At 54.0% G+C, this 15367-nt stretch overlaps 1 protein-coding gene across 3 annotated transcripts in view; it reads left to right on the top strand.

Annotated features, from left to right (window-relative positions):
* Window positions 1–15367, top strand: part of LOC122385436 (gamma-aminobutyric acid receptor subunit beta-like) — a 68707-nt gene that overhangs the window by 30402 nt on the left and 22938 nt on the right. For 2 of the 3 annotated variants that reach the window (XM_043373712.1, XM_043373731.1), the window contains one exon: window positions 2921–3147. In XM_043373712.1, the coding sequence (XP_043229647.1) occupies window positions 2921–3147 (227 nt within the window). Of the gene's footprint in view, window positions 1–395; window positions 464–2920; window positions 3148–15367 lie in introns of all 3 variants that reach the window. The other variant, XM_043373721.1, reaches the window with a different exon arrangement.

Below are 15367 nucleotides of genomic sequence, written 5' to 3'. Positions count from 1 at the left end.
CCCATTTGACCAGGTCCAAGAACCGTCTGGCGTTTGGAACCCTTTTGGGAGGTGGGTCAGGTACTCCACCCGACTCAGGACTGTCCCGTAGCCCGTCCTGGCCTGGGGCGCCGCGCGTCGCTGTAGATACCACGAGGCGAGTCCGGGGCTCGCTCCGGGTAGAGGCGAGGCCTACTCAGAGACCGGCGGTCAGTGGCGGTCGGCCGCCACTCCGCGCAATGGCAGTCGGCCGCGCTCCGCTGCCCGCCGACCTTTTAACGTTTGCTGGAGCCGGTTCAGAGCGGCCATCACTCTCCCTGGGTCCGAGTTGGCCTCGCCTCTCGCCTCCAGTGCTCTGCCGTGTGTGTGTCTGACATTGCGCCATGTTCTGTACACTCTCTGGTGCCCTCTTTCAGGCGAGCCGGTGGAAGTCGGTATCACGCTACACATAACCTCGTTCGGCTCCGTGTCGGAAGTGAACATGGTATACACTGCAGATGGGGTCTCTGTGCTCTCTGTGCGACCACGCGCGCCGCGCCGGCGCGTGCCGCTTTGGCTTGGGCCTGGGCGCCGCCCGCGCTGCACGTCGGCCGCCCCCGCCCCCGCCCCGCCCCCGCCCCCGCCCCCGCCCGCAGACTCGGGTTTGGCTCGGCGTGGTGCCGGTGCCGCTGCCGGCCTGGGTCGCCCCGGGTCCCCGCTAGGACGGACCTTCTCCCACGGCTGCGGCCAGCACGCTCCGGCTCTCTGTTAAATATTCAGCTCCGCTAGCGAACCGGCGAACGTGGTATCTTCCCCGCTGCCGAGATGTAGCACTTCAAGCTAAACCGACGGCCTTTCAGCCGCTCAGCCACTTCTCAGTGAAAACGCTCACCAGTTTCATCCAATATTTAATGGTAATGCCGAGTGACATTTGGAAACTATTTGAATTTTCGAGCAAATTGATTTAGGTAGTTCGTAAAAAGTCACGGTTGAAAGAGAGAAAAACTAGAGGTGTCTATGTTGAAATACATTAACTTATAATTTCATTCGCAGCTAGGTACCTACAGACGAAGGCAATTTCTTCTTTAGAGATTCCTAGGAATAAATTTATCTAATGTTCACTACTAAAATGTAAAATATATTGTTGCTGAATAAATAACTTTGTTTAAACAAGGCAAGGTAATTTCGGAGTACATTAGGACATAGACCTCAGTCAGTACACGGGTAACAGAAGTCCATACATAGGCGTGTTCCTGGGTCGTAGCTAAACTCAATGGCACTCAGCATTGTTCTGTTGAACCGTCCTCCACGCACGGAACTCGCATTTAAGAGCCCGTCGCACTCCGGTATTGGTATAAGTTCCGTTAGATAATAAGGTTTCTTTAAGCCTGATACAGATGGCAGGAGCTCCGTTATAGGCCAGTGCCAATGTTAGGCCCGTCCCACCGCGAACAGACATCGTTCACCGACGCCCTGCTATCAGACATCGGCGACAGCTGTTCTATGGGCGGGAGATCGCGCGTGGCCGGGTCCCGGGCGGCCACAGCCTCTGTCATCTGTCGTTGGTCCTCAGTCTATCTCTCTACTCCTGTATCTGTCCTCTTCTCTCCTCTTTCTGTCTTGTTTCTGTCTGTTTTTCTATGTCTATCTCCCGTACTGCGGCCGACGCGCGCTCCCGCGACACACGCCTCCCACTGGACAAAGATGGCGCTTCGTAGTCGGTCTCTCGCTGTGGCCAGGCCTCGGAGAAGACGCGAGGCCGCCAGCCGTCTCCTGAGAGCCGGCCACCCCACCCGCCCGGTCCCTGGCCGTCATTCAGAGCCACCCAGACGCAGCGCCCGCCCGTCCAGCCGCCACCAGAGCACGCCGCCACTTTACTAAGGTCGACCGTCAGTCACAGCCCCGGCCTGCGCCCGGCTTTGGCCGGGCTAAATCAGAAAAATGGCGCCCGTTCTTCAGCAAAGTTTAAACAAACGCTTGCGATATGCGATTTTATTATTGTTGTTCCAGGAACGTAGCTTAAGTGCTGAAGCAGCCAAAGTGCTTTCAGTGAATGAAAACACGACCCTATTTCTAACAATGGCATGTCGCAAAGCATCAATGGCTGTCTTTGAAGTACGTTTCGAACAAAGCCCTCGGCCAGGGTCACGTATTCGGCTGTCGGCTTGCTCTCAGCGGCGGGTGGACGTGGCCAGGCGCCGTCCCGTCATCGCTTTGTTGTCAAGTGTTTGATGAAACTGGCGCGACTAGCATAACCTTCAGTGCGCCTTTATGTGCTCCTCGATGTAACTGCATTCCGTTGGCGGCCCACTCTGAGTGCAAACCACACCAGCCGCCGCGACTCGGCTGGCCGCGTTGTGCTATGCTTGTCGCGCCTGTTTGGCATGTGTGCCGCTGCCGTTCGCCGTGCCGTGCGTCCAAGTGTTGTGCTCGACTAACGTCATCTGCGGCCGGGACTTTGGTTTGCCGGTCGCTCACATACCGTACTGGTGCTCTGGGTGCCCGCTGGCGCCCCCCGAGCCGTCAGGCCGCACAGCGTTGACGGCAAACAGCGACAGTTGTTTCATTGTTTGCTCACGGGTACCAGTTAGTGTTTATGCGGGCCAACTGCCAGCGGCCACTCAGAGCGACCGTAATCCACGATAAATCTAAGTGACGAGTTTAGTCCCGCCGGGTCATGTCGGATCGGTCTGGTAGCTCAGGGTCGGCTCCCCCCCTTGAGAGTTCCTAACATTCCTATAGTCCAGTAGGGGCAGTCTGTCACACGGTACAAGCAAAACTCAGGCCAGTGCCAGACCAGAAGGCCAGCCTAAGTCAATCTAAGAGTTTAGAGACCCACCGAAGTCAAACCGTACGAACCAGACCGAACTAGACTTAACCAGACTGCACTGGACCAAACGATGCATTATTGCCGTGCCGCGATGCATCCCTGCATTCCACTAACAGAATACCACTACCGCAGGACTTCACCATCGACTTTTTCTTCCGACAATTCTGGCGCGATCCGCGCATGGCCTACGACGGCGACCTGGGCATTGAAACGCTCACCATCGGCACGGAGTTTATCAAGAACATCTGGGTGCCGGACACGTACTTTCCTAATGAGAAGACTAGCTACTACCACGAGGCTACCGCGTCCAACGAGTTCCTGCGCATCCGACCGACTGGAGACATCCTCCGTAGCATACGGTAAGATATCCAGCACGAATTATGAACGATCTTGGCTTTTACTTGGTTGTCGTGCAACTGTCTTTTCATTTGCGCAGTGTCTATTCAATGCTCGTATGTGTATTTATGTAGGCGTGTGAGCTACTGAGTACGAATCTAAGCGGGGCTGCCAGGCCAGGTCAAATTTGTGGAAAAGCATTTGTTGCGAAAGCTTGTGGGTAGTAAATGCACCATAAGCAATCTTGCGATTTCATTTACATATCTACAGGGTGCGTCATAAGTTCTGGTACACTTTTTCTTTTATTAATAAAAAGAGTTACAACAGGTTTACAGAGTTGAGTATTTCAGTAGAGGATCTCTATGAAGTTAAGTCAAAACACGTGTAATATCATGAAAAAAATATTTACTAGCTGAGCCTTAATGAAACAAATGGTAACTGACCGTCCGACAGCTAAGTGCACACCATGGCGCCTTTCTCCCCAACAAAGGAAGTTCGCGGGGCCATCGTCTGCATGAAGATGGCGGATATCTCGGTAGCAAAGATATGTCGCGCGCTTCGCTGCACGCGGAATCTTGTGTATCGGACGTGGACCCGGTACCAGGAGACCCAGAGTACCGGAGACCGATTCCGTTCCGGCCGCCCCTGGTCCGGAGGAGCTTGAGAGCGCTTTCCTTCCGTATGTGGCGCTGTGCAGCGTTGAGGGAGTGAACGTGCTTCTTGCGGAGGCTTTTCACGCGGATATCCTTAGAAATGAGTCTGCGCATGGAACGCTCGGACACATTAAGGTCCCGGGCCATTTGGCGCATGGGACACTCGGGGTTGCGGACAATCCGGCTGCGAACCGCGGCTTTCAGCTGAGGCGTGCGGGCGAACCGGGGGAGGCCGGAACAGAATCGGTCTCCGGTACTCTGGGTCTCCTGGTACCGGGTCCACATCCGATACACACGATTCCGCGTGCAGCGAAGCGTGCGACATATCTTTGCTACCGAGATATCCGCCATCTTCATGCAGACGATGGCCCCGCCAACTTTCTTTGTTAGGGAGAAAGGCGGCATGGTGTGCACTTAGCTGTCGGGCGGTCAGTTACCATTTGTTCAATTAAGGCTCATCTAGTTAATATTTTTTCATGATATCACACGTGCTTTGACTTAACTTCATAAAGATCCTCTACTGAAATACTCAACTCTGTAAACCTGTTGTAACTCTTTTTATTACTAAAAGAAAAAGTGTACCAGAACTTATGACGCACCCTGTATAAGATATGAAATGAAAATTCAGAATGAATGACCAGTTTCCTGGTGTAGAAGTTCTAATGTCTCCAATAAGAAGTTTGGACATTTGCTCTACAGTTCGGCAGTCAATAGTGGCCATTAAGATTTGTCCGATGTCAGGACTGATTGGTGGCTTTTTGTCCGACAAGACGAGAATGGAGCGCGGCACGCGTCTCAGTGATTAGTTGGAAACTCCTTCGAGGCTCCAAGTTAGTGTAATCTTGGTAGATCCAATTTGAAGAGTTCTGGATCGGTCGCCGGCGCAGCGGCGCCCCAGCTGACTGGAAGTGTGATGGATCTATATTACGGCCGTGTCGGGACGACGCTGGCAGATAGAACGCTTTGTCGTCAAGTGCCCAGGGAGCTGTGCGAAATTAAGAACTTTGGAGGGGGCGGGTGAATTGCGAGGATCGTTCGAACAGAATACAAGCGTGCTGAGGCTTACCTGGTTGTCCTAACGTGGCAGTTTTAAGAGTTCATTCATCTTTATCAAATAAAAGACTTTTGTTGCATAACACTACACCTACAGTTTCATTCATTCGAAGTCCTCTGCTGAATTTAAGTCAATCCCTTCAATCTTCAGGACTACTCAACCCGATTTAGAGATCAGATAGCCTTCGGAAAGCTGAGTGGATTTCAGTCAGCCCTCAGATCAGCCATCCACTTGACTCTCTCAGCTGATATTTTTAGTTGTTAGTCCTGCTTAGTGCTTAGTAAAATAAGATAGGTTTTGTCATTTACAGTAAAGCATTGACGTACAATAAAGCATTGGAACTGTTAAATAGCCGGACCACTGAACCATATTTTCTAACAGGGTTTTTAGAAAAACGTTCCATGCATTTATTTTACATGATCTGCGTCGCTGCCCAGCAGGCAGCAGACGCTGTTTCCAATCCCAAGAGCCGCAGGCGCCCGGCGATGCTGTGCCGCAATGCTCGTGCTCGGCGGCACAGCCTATCATGTCAGGCGCGTGGTTGTGCTGCCATCTGTGGACGTTAATCGGAACCTGTGAGCGTGCCGCGGTTCAGTTATATTGTGCGTCGCGCCAGTTAAATTCCGCGTCGCGGTGACCGAGGTAATGATCGAGCTAGTCACGCAACAGGCCGTGCGTCGGTCAGCGGAGCGGGGAGTCCTGACCCGCCGCCCAACCACCCCACCGCCGCGCCACCAGCCCGGCGGTCACCGGAGCGGCAAGGACAGAACCGTCCCACCGCCCCACCGCCCCACCGCCCCACCGCTCCGCCGCCAGCTGCCGGCGCAGTAAGCCAGTCGTGACCTTCATGATAGAAGACCCAGTTTTCGACGTAGCACCGCCTTTGAGGAGGCTTTAATGGGGCAGCATCTGCTGGCTGCCGGCGGCGCGGTATCCATTTTCATTCGGGCGCGGTGGTCGGCTATTTTGTCGGCCAGCGGGCCGGTGTTGGCGGACGGTGCCCGATGAAGACAGAGCTGGCTGCTGGTGACGTCAGTTTGATGGCGGCTCGGTGACGGTCTTCTGATAGCGGCCCGGCACGGTGCGGGCCGCCGGGACCCGGCGGATTACCGCGCTCCGGCGGCGCCGCTCGGACGGCCCCGGCCTGTCAGAAATGGGCTGCAGACCGCAGACCGGCGGAAACTGCTCCGGTCCGCTGCCCGGCGCGCTGTGGCTGTGCTGGAGAGAGCGAGTCGCCAGATGAGACCCAAGAGATGGTAGAGTTCTAGATTAGAACCTAGGTGACGCTTGTTGGAATGGAAGTACGTAGCAATGCAACAAATGGCTATTTCAAGTGGTCAAGTGTGGAATAAAACGCAGGGAGGGTCAACAATTTCATTTTTAAATATCAGTTTACCGACCTCCCAACAATCATTTCTCTGGATTATCAGTGCTGCATCACGGACTTTCAATGACACCTAATAGTGAGAAAAGAAGACGTTGTGTTATGCTGGGGTGACAAAAATGCAGATTAATGTGTTCAATTTTCTGAGCCTGTTATTATATCTATCCCAGATAGCGCATGTCCTATGTTTTCGTTATCAGTCTACTGACATGGGGGTCGCCTCTCCGTTCCCGTCTTTTTCCTGCCATCTGTCCAGCGGGTTCCCAGGCCGTCGTACCAGTCACTAGCCCACTCCCCCCCCCTATACCCCCGGTGCGTATGATAACGATCTGCCGCCTTACCCGACCCGCCGGGCCGCCGGCCGCGCTGGCCACAGCTTCCATCTACACAAAGGCGGCGGCCGGGCGCAGCGCTGCAGAGCAATGTCTGCCGGACTGGGCCCCGAATTACATGGTCGGTCTGATGTGAGCCGACCGCCGCGCTATATGAGACGGAACTGATTCGGTCGTCAGTGCCGAGTCGAATAAATATGTCATCACGGCTGGTATTCATGCTCGAAACAGCGCCATCAAAGGCAGGTTATGGACGAGATGTTATGTAAAGTGGCTGTATATCGAATTTATATTTTGCTTAATCTAGCATAGGTTTAAGTTATTTGTGAATGTTAAGTAATAGAAAGGCGTGTGTGCAGCCTAGTTAGGTAATTTGTGGCCCAGATAGCACCGTAGATCATGACTAACTTCATTCTTATTTAATATCGGAGTATGCTAGTCATGCCACTCTTATGGTTCTATGGACCGTGCACACTTAGCGGCATCTTTCCAGGGCGCCGTCTCCATTATGCGTTATAATGTGATGGCGCAGTGCCCAGGCCGACACGGTCTGGCGCGGCGCCGGCCTCTGCGTGCTGCCATACTTAATGCAGGTGTTTTCCGCCATCTCTGCTGAATGATGTACGTGAATCAGGCAATCACTCAGCCGGGACAGACACTCGGCCATGCGCGCCGTGTGATTAATTTATCCCGACGGCGGCCGGCCGGCGGCCACAAGCGGCCCGGCCGCGGCTCCGGACCGGCGCCGCACTAACGCGCCGCCAATTTATGACTGGCAAACACGCCGTGCTGAGTGTCATCAGCGTCACTCGCGGCGGCAGACGAGCCCCCGGTGCCGCACAGCTGAATCAGGCCTGATGTATGGATGTCAGGGCTATTCACACTGGCACGGTTATTATTAACGTGCGATGTGCGCTGTATCACTAGATATAAATGTGAGTTACTGCCCGCGACATAGGCTGGCATGTAGGTATACAGGTTAAATAAATGCATATCTTTTTAAAGAAAGTGTCCAATGGAAGAAATGAAAGGTGTGTTATTCGCCTTACAGTTTTAGCTACGAGAGCCTCAGTAATGCACTCCTGCGCAATTTTTAGATTCAGTTGAGAACAATAACGGCTCTTGTATAACCTCATCAGCCATTCACGTAGAAGGCAAACAGTGATGCATGTTTATTTGTTATTGATGTTGAGGAGGCTCATGATAGATATCGCAACATTTATTGTTATTTTCTAATTACTTAAATAAAATGCATATTGATGCAATCATGACGTAGTGACGTGGTGACACTCGCCCGAAAATCACATGTCAGCGTTGAGGCGGAAAGGCAAACTTCAAACGATAACACCGAACACGTTTAACTATGGATACTCTCAACTGCAAATCATTAGCTTCACTGAGAAAACAGTGTCCCGATTTTCGGGCTCAGAGACCAGTTTTCGGGCTAATGTACCATATTCAAAACAGACAGCACATTTCGAGAATACTTTCTGAGCTAGCGCCACATGGGCTCATACGATCCCTTAAATCGGTATCATTGATCGCAGAAACAGAGCTCAGTCAGTACCCATTATCGGTGTCAAGCTCTAAAACTAGTCTCACTATGATACCAGTTTTCAGCCTGATCCCCATTTTCGAGCTCACCTGATTCCAGTTTGAGGGCTCAAATTGTGTGGTGAAGCCAATATTAGGGCTCACGTCATCGCTTTTCGGGGCTTTGGTAAAAGCTGGATTGCGTCAGCTGGCTGGCCAGCTGGCGACGCACGAAAGGTATTTAATTTTAGATATACCTAAGCGCGGTAGTAGGATGGACATAAATATTTCAAATGGCTTTAAATGAAAAATTGATTGGTAAATATTCATTCTTTTATATCTAGCATTGATATGTAAGAAGCTCTGCTAGCGCCACCATACGGCGCCAGCTGGCAAAAAATCCAGTTAATACCAGAGCCCGCTTTTCGTCCGATGCAGCCCCTCCTCCCCCCTCCCCCGTGTCCAGCAGCTGCGAATAAGACGAAGCCGCGGACAAACTTTTTTTTTTTGCTCGGCCAGCCTAGCGCCAGTCTCGAGCGGTGGGACAGTTAACCGGCAATTTTGGCCGGGATGCAAAAGTTACGTTACACTGGTTTATGTTAACCCGGGAGCAAATAACAACGTGGGAGCCTATCTTAGGTGTGGCAAAGCTAACGGATTACTTACTTGTTGCCGAGGTGCCCAAAGAAGGTACTGGAACCGAAAACACAACATTGGTTCATGTATTTATTAACATTCATACACACAGTCATACTTGTGCAAGGTGTCAGTGTTCGGTTGTGGGGTGTAATAGCCAGGGAAAAAGTTCTATGAACTGAAAAACCCGGCGCCTATTACTTCGCAACATGGTTGTGTATTCAACATGAACTGCAAGGAGTGCAGACGACATTGCCTGTGCTAACTTAACGTCTCACGGGCAGCGCCGCGCTCTGACACCTTGGTCCCAGAAGCGGCGGCGTTTCTGACCGCAAATCGCCGGAGAGCCGGTCGACGCCGTTGAGGGGACTGAGCAGGCCGCTGCCAGCTCCACCTTCACGTCCGCGCGGCGCAGCTCGGTGTGCGGCGGCGGCTCATCGCGCGGGCCGCACCCGTCCGTCCGCTGCACGAGCCGCTTTTCGATCCGACAGCGCAACACCGGCACGCCATTGTGCTGGCTGAGCGGCGGCAGCGGCACGTAGGCAACAAAACAGTAGAAATCGATGGGCCTGGATCGGCGTTGCCAGCAACGCCGGCAGCGGCGCGGCGGGAGGCGCCAGTGCCGCCGTCGGGGACGTGTGCCCTTCGCTGCGCTCATTCGAGTTGGCCGGCCGGCCGCGCGGCGTAGTCCTTTTGACACGGTGCGAGAAGAGCCGGATGAAGGTGGACTTTTTATTGGCGTTGCTGGTGCTCACGCCGCCGGCGTCCAGTTTGGGCGGCAAGTCCGAGTACCAGGAGTCGGACAAGTCCCGCGCGAACGCCGCCAGCCGGTCGTCGTCACTGCTGGCGGCGGCCCGCCGACGGCGCTGCCTCAGAATCGGACGAGTCGGTGGTACTGAGCACCTCGCGGGACGGGTAGCTGGGAGTGGGCCGGCCGCGGCCCCTGCCAGGCCGCGCCACCTTCACCGGCGCAGCCGCCTTCAAACTGCCCTTGCTGGGCGGCGGGTTGGTCGGCGGAGGCGGCAGCGGTGCCTCGACGTCAGTCCGAGTCGCTGTCACTGGGCGGCCGCCGCGGAGACGGCTTCTTTCTGTTTGACCCGCAGCCGGCCTGGGCCCGCTCGGCGCCCTCGGCCGGCGGCGCGCGCCGTTTCGAGCGTTTCACCTTTTCACTGTTACTCTCGCCTGGTCCTCAGCGTCGAGCGGCTCGGCGCTGTTCGGTTTCATGTGGCCCATGCTGCTGGGAAACTCGGGTGGGGACAGCTTTCTGACTGGAGTGCCGTCGAAGATGGAGGAGACGGGGGTGCTCGCAGAGTCCTTGCCCAATGCCCATGATAGAGCCGAGGCTCCACTGGACGCCCAGCTTAATCGGGCTATCGCCGCCCTCCTTCTATGGTGGATTCTTCGGCCCCCTACAGCCACTAGGGCCATCATATACTCCCAGATGGCGGCACCTAGGGGATGAGGGGGGGGGGGTGTCTGGGCCACTTGTCCACCTCGTGGCGTCGCCAGCGACGCCTGCGAGTCGGAGCAAATGATTATGGGTCTTCCTCGAAGGACGGGTGCTTCAGGAGATGTTGCTTTGCCGTTTTGGGCGCCACCATCTCAGATCGGTAAATGGAGCAAATCCTCCCCGCCGCCTCCCGCAGTACCAATGTTGTATAGTCGGTCAAATATGTATCTTTCCCGGCCGGCCCACCCCACGCTGGGCAGGTCGGTAACTTGGCTGAATCCGCCGGCCGCTGCGAGTACTACGGAGGGGAGGGGACAGGTTGTGCGGTTGCCGCGTCGGCCAATGAGCGCGGACCTGGCGAGCGGGCTGGGGCCACGGCGTGTTGACCTAATATGGTCAAAGGTTCATGCCCTGCGGGTATGGTCTGCGGCCAGCTGGCCCACTGATTGAGCCACAGCACCGGGTCGCGGACAGGTTTCGATAGGTATCTGAATTGGAGAGTGGAGACCGTTAGCTTGAACTTGAGTGTAGTCGCTCTAGGTTTGAGATGCCGTATCACTGCACCGTTTTTGAAAAGGGGAAAATTATTCAGTTGAGTGATGAGGGTAGAACGGTTGCAGAAATCGCACATCAAGTTGGCCGGTCATAAATAAATAATTGGCCGGTCGTAAATAACCGGTCATAATTCGATTAAATATTTCTCTTGCGCTAATCATCATATCACCAAGCATTCGATCGTATCAAGAGCAACCATCTTAATTTTTAGGTCAGCGACCCCTGTTGAAACACCAGATAATCCTTTGATGGCTCATAGCACTCAGTCTACAATTTACACGGCGCATGAAAGCACAGCCATCATTAGACCATCGCGCTGCCCTCACATTCGTTAGATTCCTAACGCATCCGCTTGCTCGCCTCTCCCGGCCAGACCCGCCGGAGCACCCGGCGGCGAGGCCGTCCAGTGCTGGTCTGCGGTCACTCTCCAGCCGGCCGCTGTGTAGCTCCGCCCCCCGCGCGTGACGTCACAGGGCCGCCAGAGCCGCCAGGGCAGCTGGGGTGTGGGCTCAGCCAACTATCGAATCCAGACCGTAGCGCCACTTGGCGGCCGGGAAAGATACATATTTGACCGACTATACTGTCTGGGTGCTCGGTGAGGACCCCAGCGCCGCCTTCCTATTACTCCCCCGGTCGCAGACCCGTCGACCCAGGCCCACGTCGCACGCTGGGGGAGCGCTCCCAGTCACGCCTCCGCAGCACTCCTCCTCGCTGTCGCGGACGCCCCGATCGGCAGCAGGTCCAGGTGGACCGTGACGCCGTCTGTTGGCGTCTACGGGGGCAGTCTCGTGGATAAGCGCGCCTCGGCGGGCAGCGCCACTCCAGTGGTCCCACACCGCTCCCCCGCGCTCTCTCCAGCCGGTCACTGACTTCAGTCACGGTTGGGGGGGGGGCTTCCGCCACGACGCGGCGGGTCCTCCGACGGGAGGGAGAGCGCCTTCGCCAGTAGGCGCGATGCCAGCGCATCCCTCCTCATCTCTCCATCGGCACGACGCCCGCCTCGGCCCTCACGGCGAGTCTTGGAGCATGGAAATCGGGCAGCCAGTGATGACTCATGCCACCATCAGCATCTCCGCCTCCAGGACGCCAAGATGTGTGGCCGCAGCCGCAGGCAGCCACGCCGACCCCGCTGCCCGCATGCCCAAGTAGTCTCGAATCGCTGACACCTCTCCTGAAACAAGAGTGGTGTCGTAAACTTAAACCCCTTGCTGGAGCCCGCCAGCCGCGACAACACCGCCACACCAATTTTTGTGACCCCGGAACTTCCGTCCCGAGCCTTATTTCACGGCACGATGCTACAGTGCGCTACACGTATTGTGGTATTCAGCTTCCATGGAAACATCAACTAATTTGGACGCTCAAACATGGGAGTCAGGAGTGGTTAAGGCCCAGAGCGTTCTGTCTGGTTTATAAAACCTTGGCCAGCAGATGTAAACGTGCTTTTTGTATAAGTGGCTTAATTTTGACGCAAAAGGGCACTAACCTCCGGCGCAAATAATGCAGAAATTTCAGCGCAAATTGCAAAATAGCTTGCGCCGAACTTCGGCGCATGACGGCTTCACGGGCGTCCGGCGTACCATATGGATGTTTTCCAGTTTGGGCTGCAGGTTTTAGCTCTAGGTTTTAGACTGTAGGTTTTGGGTTGGGTTGGGCTGGGCTGGGCTGGGCTGGGCTGGGTTGGGCTGGGCTGGGCTGGTTGGGGTGGTTGGGTTGGGTTGGATTAGGTTAGGTAAGTTTAGGTTAGTTTAGTTTAGGATAGATATGAATACCTATTTTTTGTAAGTTGAATTATTTTTTTTCATTTTGTAGCATCATATGCCTTCCATCTTTGAACTGCCATATTCAAGCACCAGAATAAGTATGGACTTGAACCTTTTCCAGTCTGGATGCCTGTATGGAAGTTGTGCAAAATCATGCAGTTGAAGGTATTGTAACCACAAATAAGAGCTCATGACTCAAGTCTCAACTTGTCCATAATTGGTTATCTTGATGTATACTTGTAGACAGTGGCGTAGACAGGGGGGGGCCATGGGGGCCATGGCCCCCCCTTTCCGCCCAGCCGCCCAAATGGCGCCCCAATTAGCGCCGACTAGGCTGATGCCGTTTTACAGAGAGAACGTAAATTAAAAAGTGATGTGCAGCCAGGGATCGAACTCAATATCTCTTTGGGGGTGCCTGGACACCTAAATAATCTCCAGGGCACCCCCAAATACGACCTGAGCCCCCAAATGTTGAAGGGCGCCCCTCCGGAAACCAGAATATTCCGAACCCCCAGGGTCGATGGCGCCCCTGAAGAGCCGCTGGCACCCACCTAAACGGAACAGTCGCCCCATTAAAGCTTGATGGCGCCCCTCTAGAGCACCCGGCGCCCCTCTGAAGTTCACAGCTGCCCCAATCGACCCATCCAAGATCGATCCCTGAAACCACTGGCGCCCCTCTAAAGCACCCGCATTCTTCTAAAGATCACAGTCGCCCTATCCGAGATCAATAGCGCCCTCAAGAGCCACTAGCGCCCCACCCCTTGAGACTGAAGTCGTCCCGCTTGAGACTAAAGTCGCCCCATTCAAGCCCAATGACGCCCCTCCAGAGCGTCCGGCGCGCTTCTGAAGATCACGCCCATCTAAACGAAGGTTACAGCTGCCCCATCTTAAGATCGATGGCAGCCCTCTGAAACCAATGGCGCCCTTCTAGACTACCCGGCACCCCTCTGAAAATCACATTCGCCCCATCCGAGACAACGCCCCTGGAGACTACAGTCGGCCCACCCAAGCTCAAGCCCCTCCAGAGCCTCCCTGCGGCGCCCTGCTGAAGGCAACAGTGGCCCCATCCATGCTCAATGGCGCCCCTCAACGCCGTTCTAAAGATCACAGTCGCCCCATCAATCTGAGGTCGCTGGCGCAACAAGAGCCACTGGCGCCCACCTGAACCGGGGCTTCAGTCGGCCCATCCTTGATCAATGGCGCCCCTCTGAAACCACTGATGCTCCACTGAAAATCCCAGTCGGACCATCCGAGATCAATGGCGCCCCTCCAGAGCGTCCGACGCCCTACTGAAGGCAGCAGTGACCCCATCCAAGCTTGCACCCCTCTAGAGCACCCGGTGCCCTTCTGAACAGGGGCGTCGTTTTGTATAGGCCTGGTAGGGCCCGAGCCCTACCAATGTTTATATGGGCCCTATCAATGTTCCGTGAGCCCTACCAATCTTTTGTCAGATATCACTTAATGAAAAGGGCAGTTATGAACCGTTCGGTCCCTGATCGAGGTAAAGCTTCGCGGAAAAAACGAGCGTGTCCTCTGACACAAATGCCTCTATAAATGCATGTTTTGTGCATTGGTTCGGTAGTACCAAGATTTCCAAGAAGTTTTGTGTTTTAGTTTTGATTGTCAAATTCAGTTTTCAAATTTCAAATTCAAAGCGGAAATATAAGTGGCCGAAATCCGATGAGAAAGGCAAATTTGGGGGTACCCTACCTTTGTAAGCACGTCATAAATGGTCGTCCACCGTTTTTGAGCCCTACCAATCATTTTCATAAAACGACACCCCTGCTTCTGAAGATCACATTCGCCCTGAGTTCGTTGAGGCCCTCCAGTAGTCACTGACGCAAAACTGAATTGGATACTTCGGTCGCCCCCCCCCCCGAAACCACTGACGCTAGGCAATTTTTTGACAATGGGGCTTTCTCATCGACACCAAGGGCCCTTTTCAAGATTCAGCAGCTAGGCGGCGCCGAGCTGGGCTTGGATGTGCCAAGCGTTCCTTATTAGGCAGCCTTGTAAGTGCCACCCTCGTTGCGATACCGCCCCTCAACGCGACGCTGCCCCTTCACCGTACAATGCCACCCCTCAATGCAAGTGGCGCCCCTCAGCGCTGTGCCGCCCATTATTGCGATGCCGACAGCGCCTAGCAGTGGGGTGCCGCCCCCAGCGTAAGCGTTTTTTTTATTGAACCTGCTGGGGGTGTTTGAACACCCACTTCTAACTCAGCTTGTGGGCCACGTCGAGACACGCAGTAGGCAGCGTTCGAAAGAGCGTAAAAAACTATTACAAAACTACTTAGAACATTTTAAGGTTAGGTCGAACTGGTCGAAGGTCACCAGCGACAACCGAAAATCAAATTTCGCCGATGTTGACATTTTTCGACAAAGCGGCGCATAAATCAGGATTCAGAAAGAGATTGAACTACAGCGCCGCAGCAAAGCGCATATTCGATAGCTCTTTTTATGCTCTCTCTTATTGATTATCTCAGATTTGACCTAAGGTAAACGTTTTAGCCTCAAAATATACGTTTTCGCGGAGGACGTTTATCTGTAATACCTTTTGGCTCAGACCTGCATGAGATTAGTTCAACCAGCATCGTGTTCCATTTTTCGAGACAGACGAGTCAAATGAACTAGAATTTGACATTAAAAGGGCATTTGAGAATTTGACCCAAGGTAAAGGTCATTACCTAACCGGTAAAGTCATATTGCATATTAGTCGATCCATATTTTCGAGAAGGAAAATAATTATATAGGGTGTTTCATTGCTCTACCATATCGCTATCAAAAGTTATTGTCCAAAATCTACTGGAGACCTTTCATGACCTGAGATGACCTCAGTAACATAAAAGTGGTCACATCACGAGTGACATTTACCGATTAAATGTGT

Source organism: Amphibalanus amphitrite, unplaced genomic scaffold (genome assembly GCF_019059575.1).
Source record: "Amphibalanus amphitrite isolate SeventyFive unplaced genomic scaffold, NRLGWU_Aamphi_draft 000015F_arrow, whole genome shotgun sequence".
NCBI lineage: Eukaryota > Metazoa > Arthropoda > Thecostraca > Balanomorpha > Balanidae > Amphibalanus > Amphibalanus amphitrite.
The sequence above is the reverse complement of the archived record's forward strand: the minus strand, read 5'-3'. Positions and strand labels throughout refer to the sequence as shown.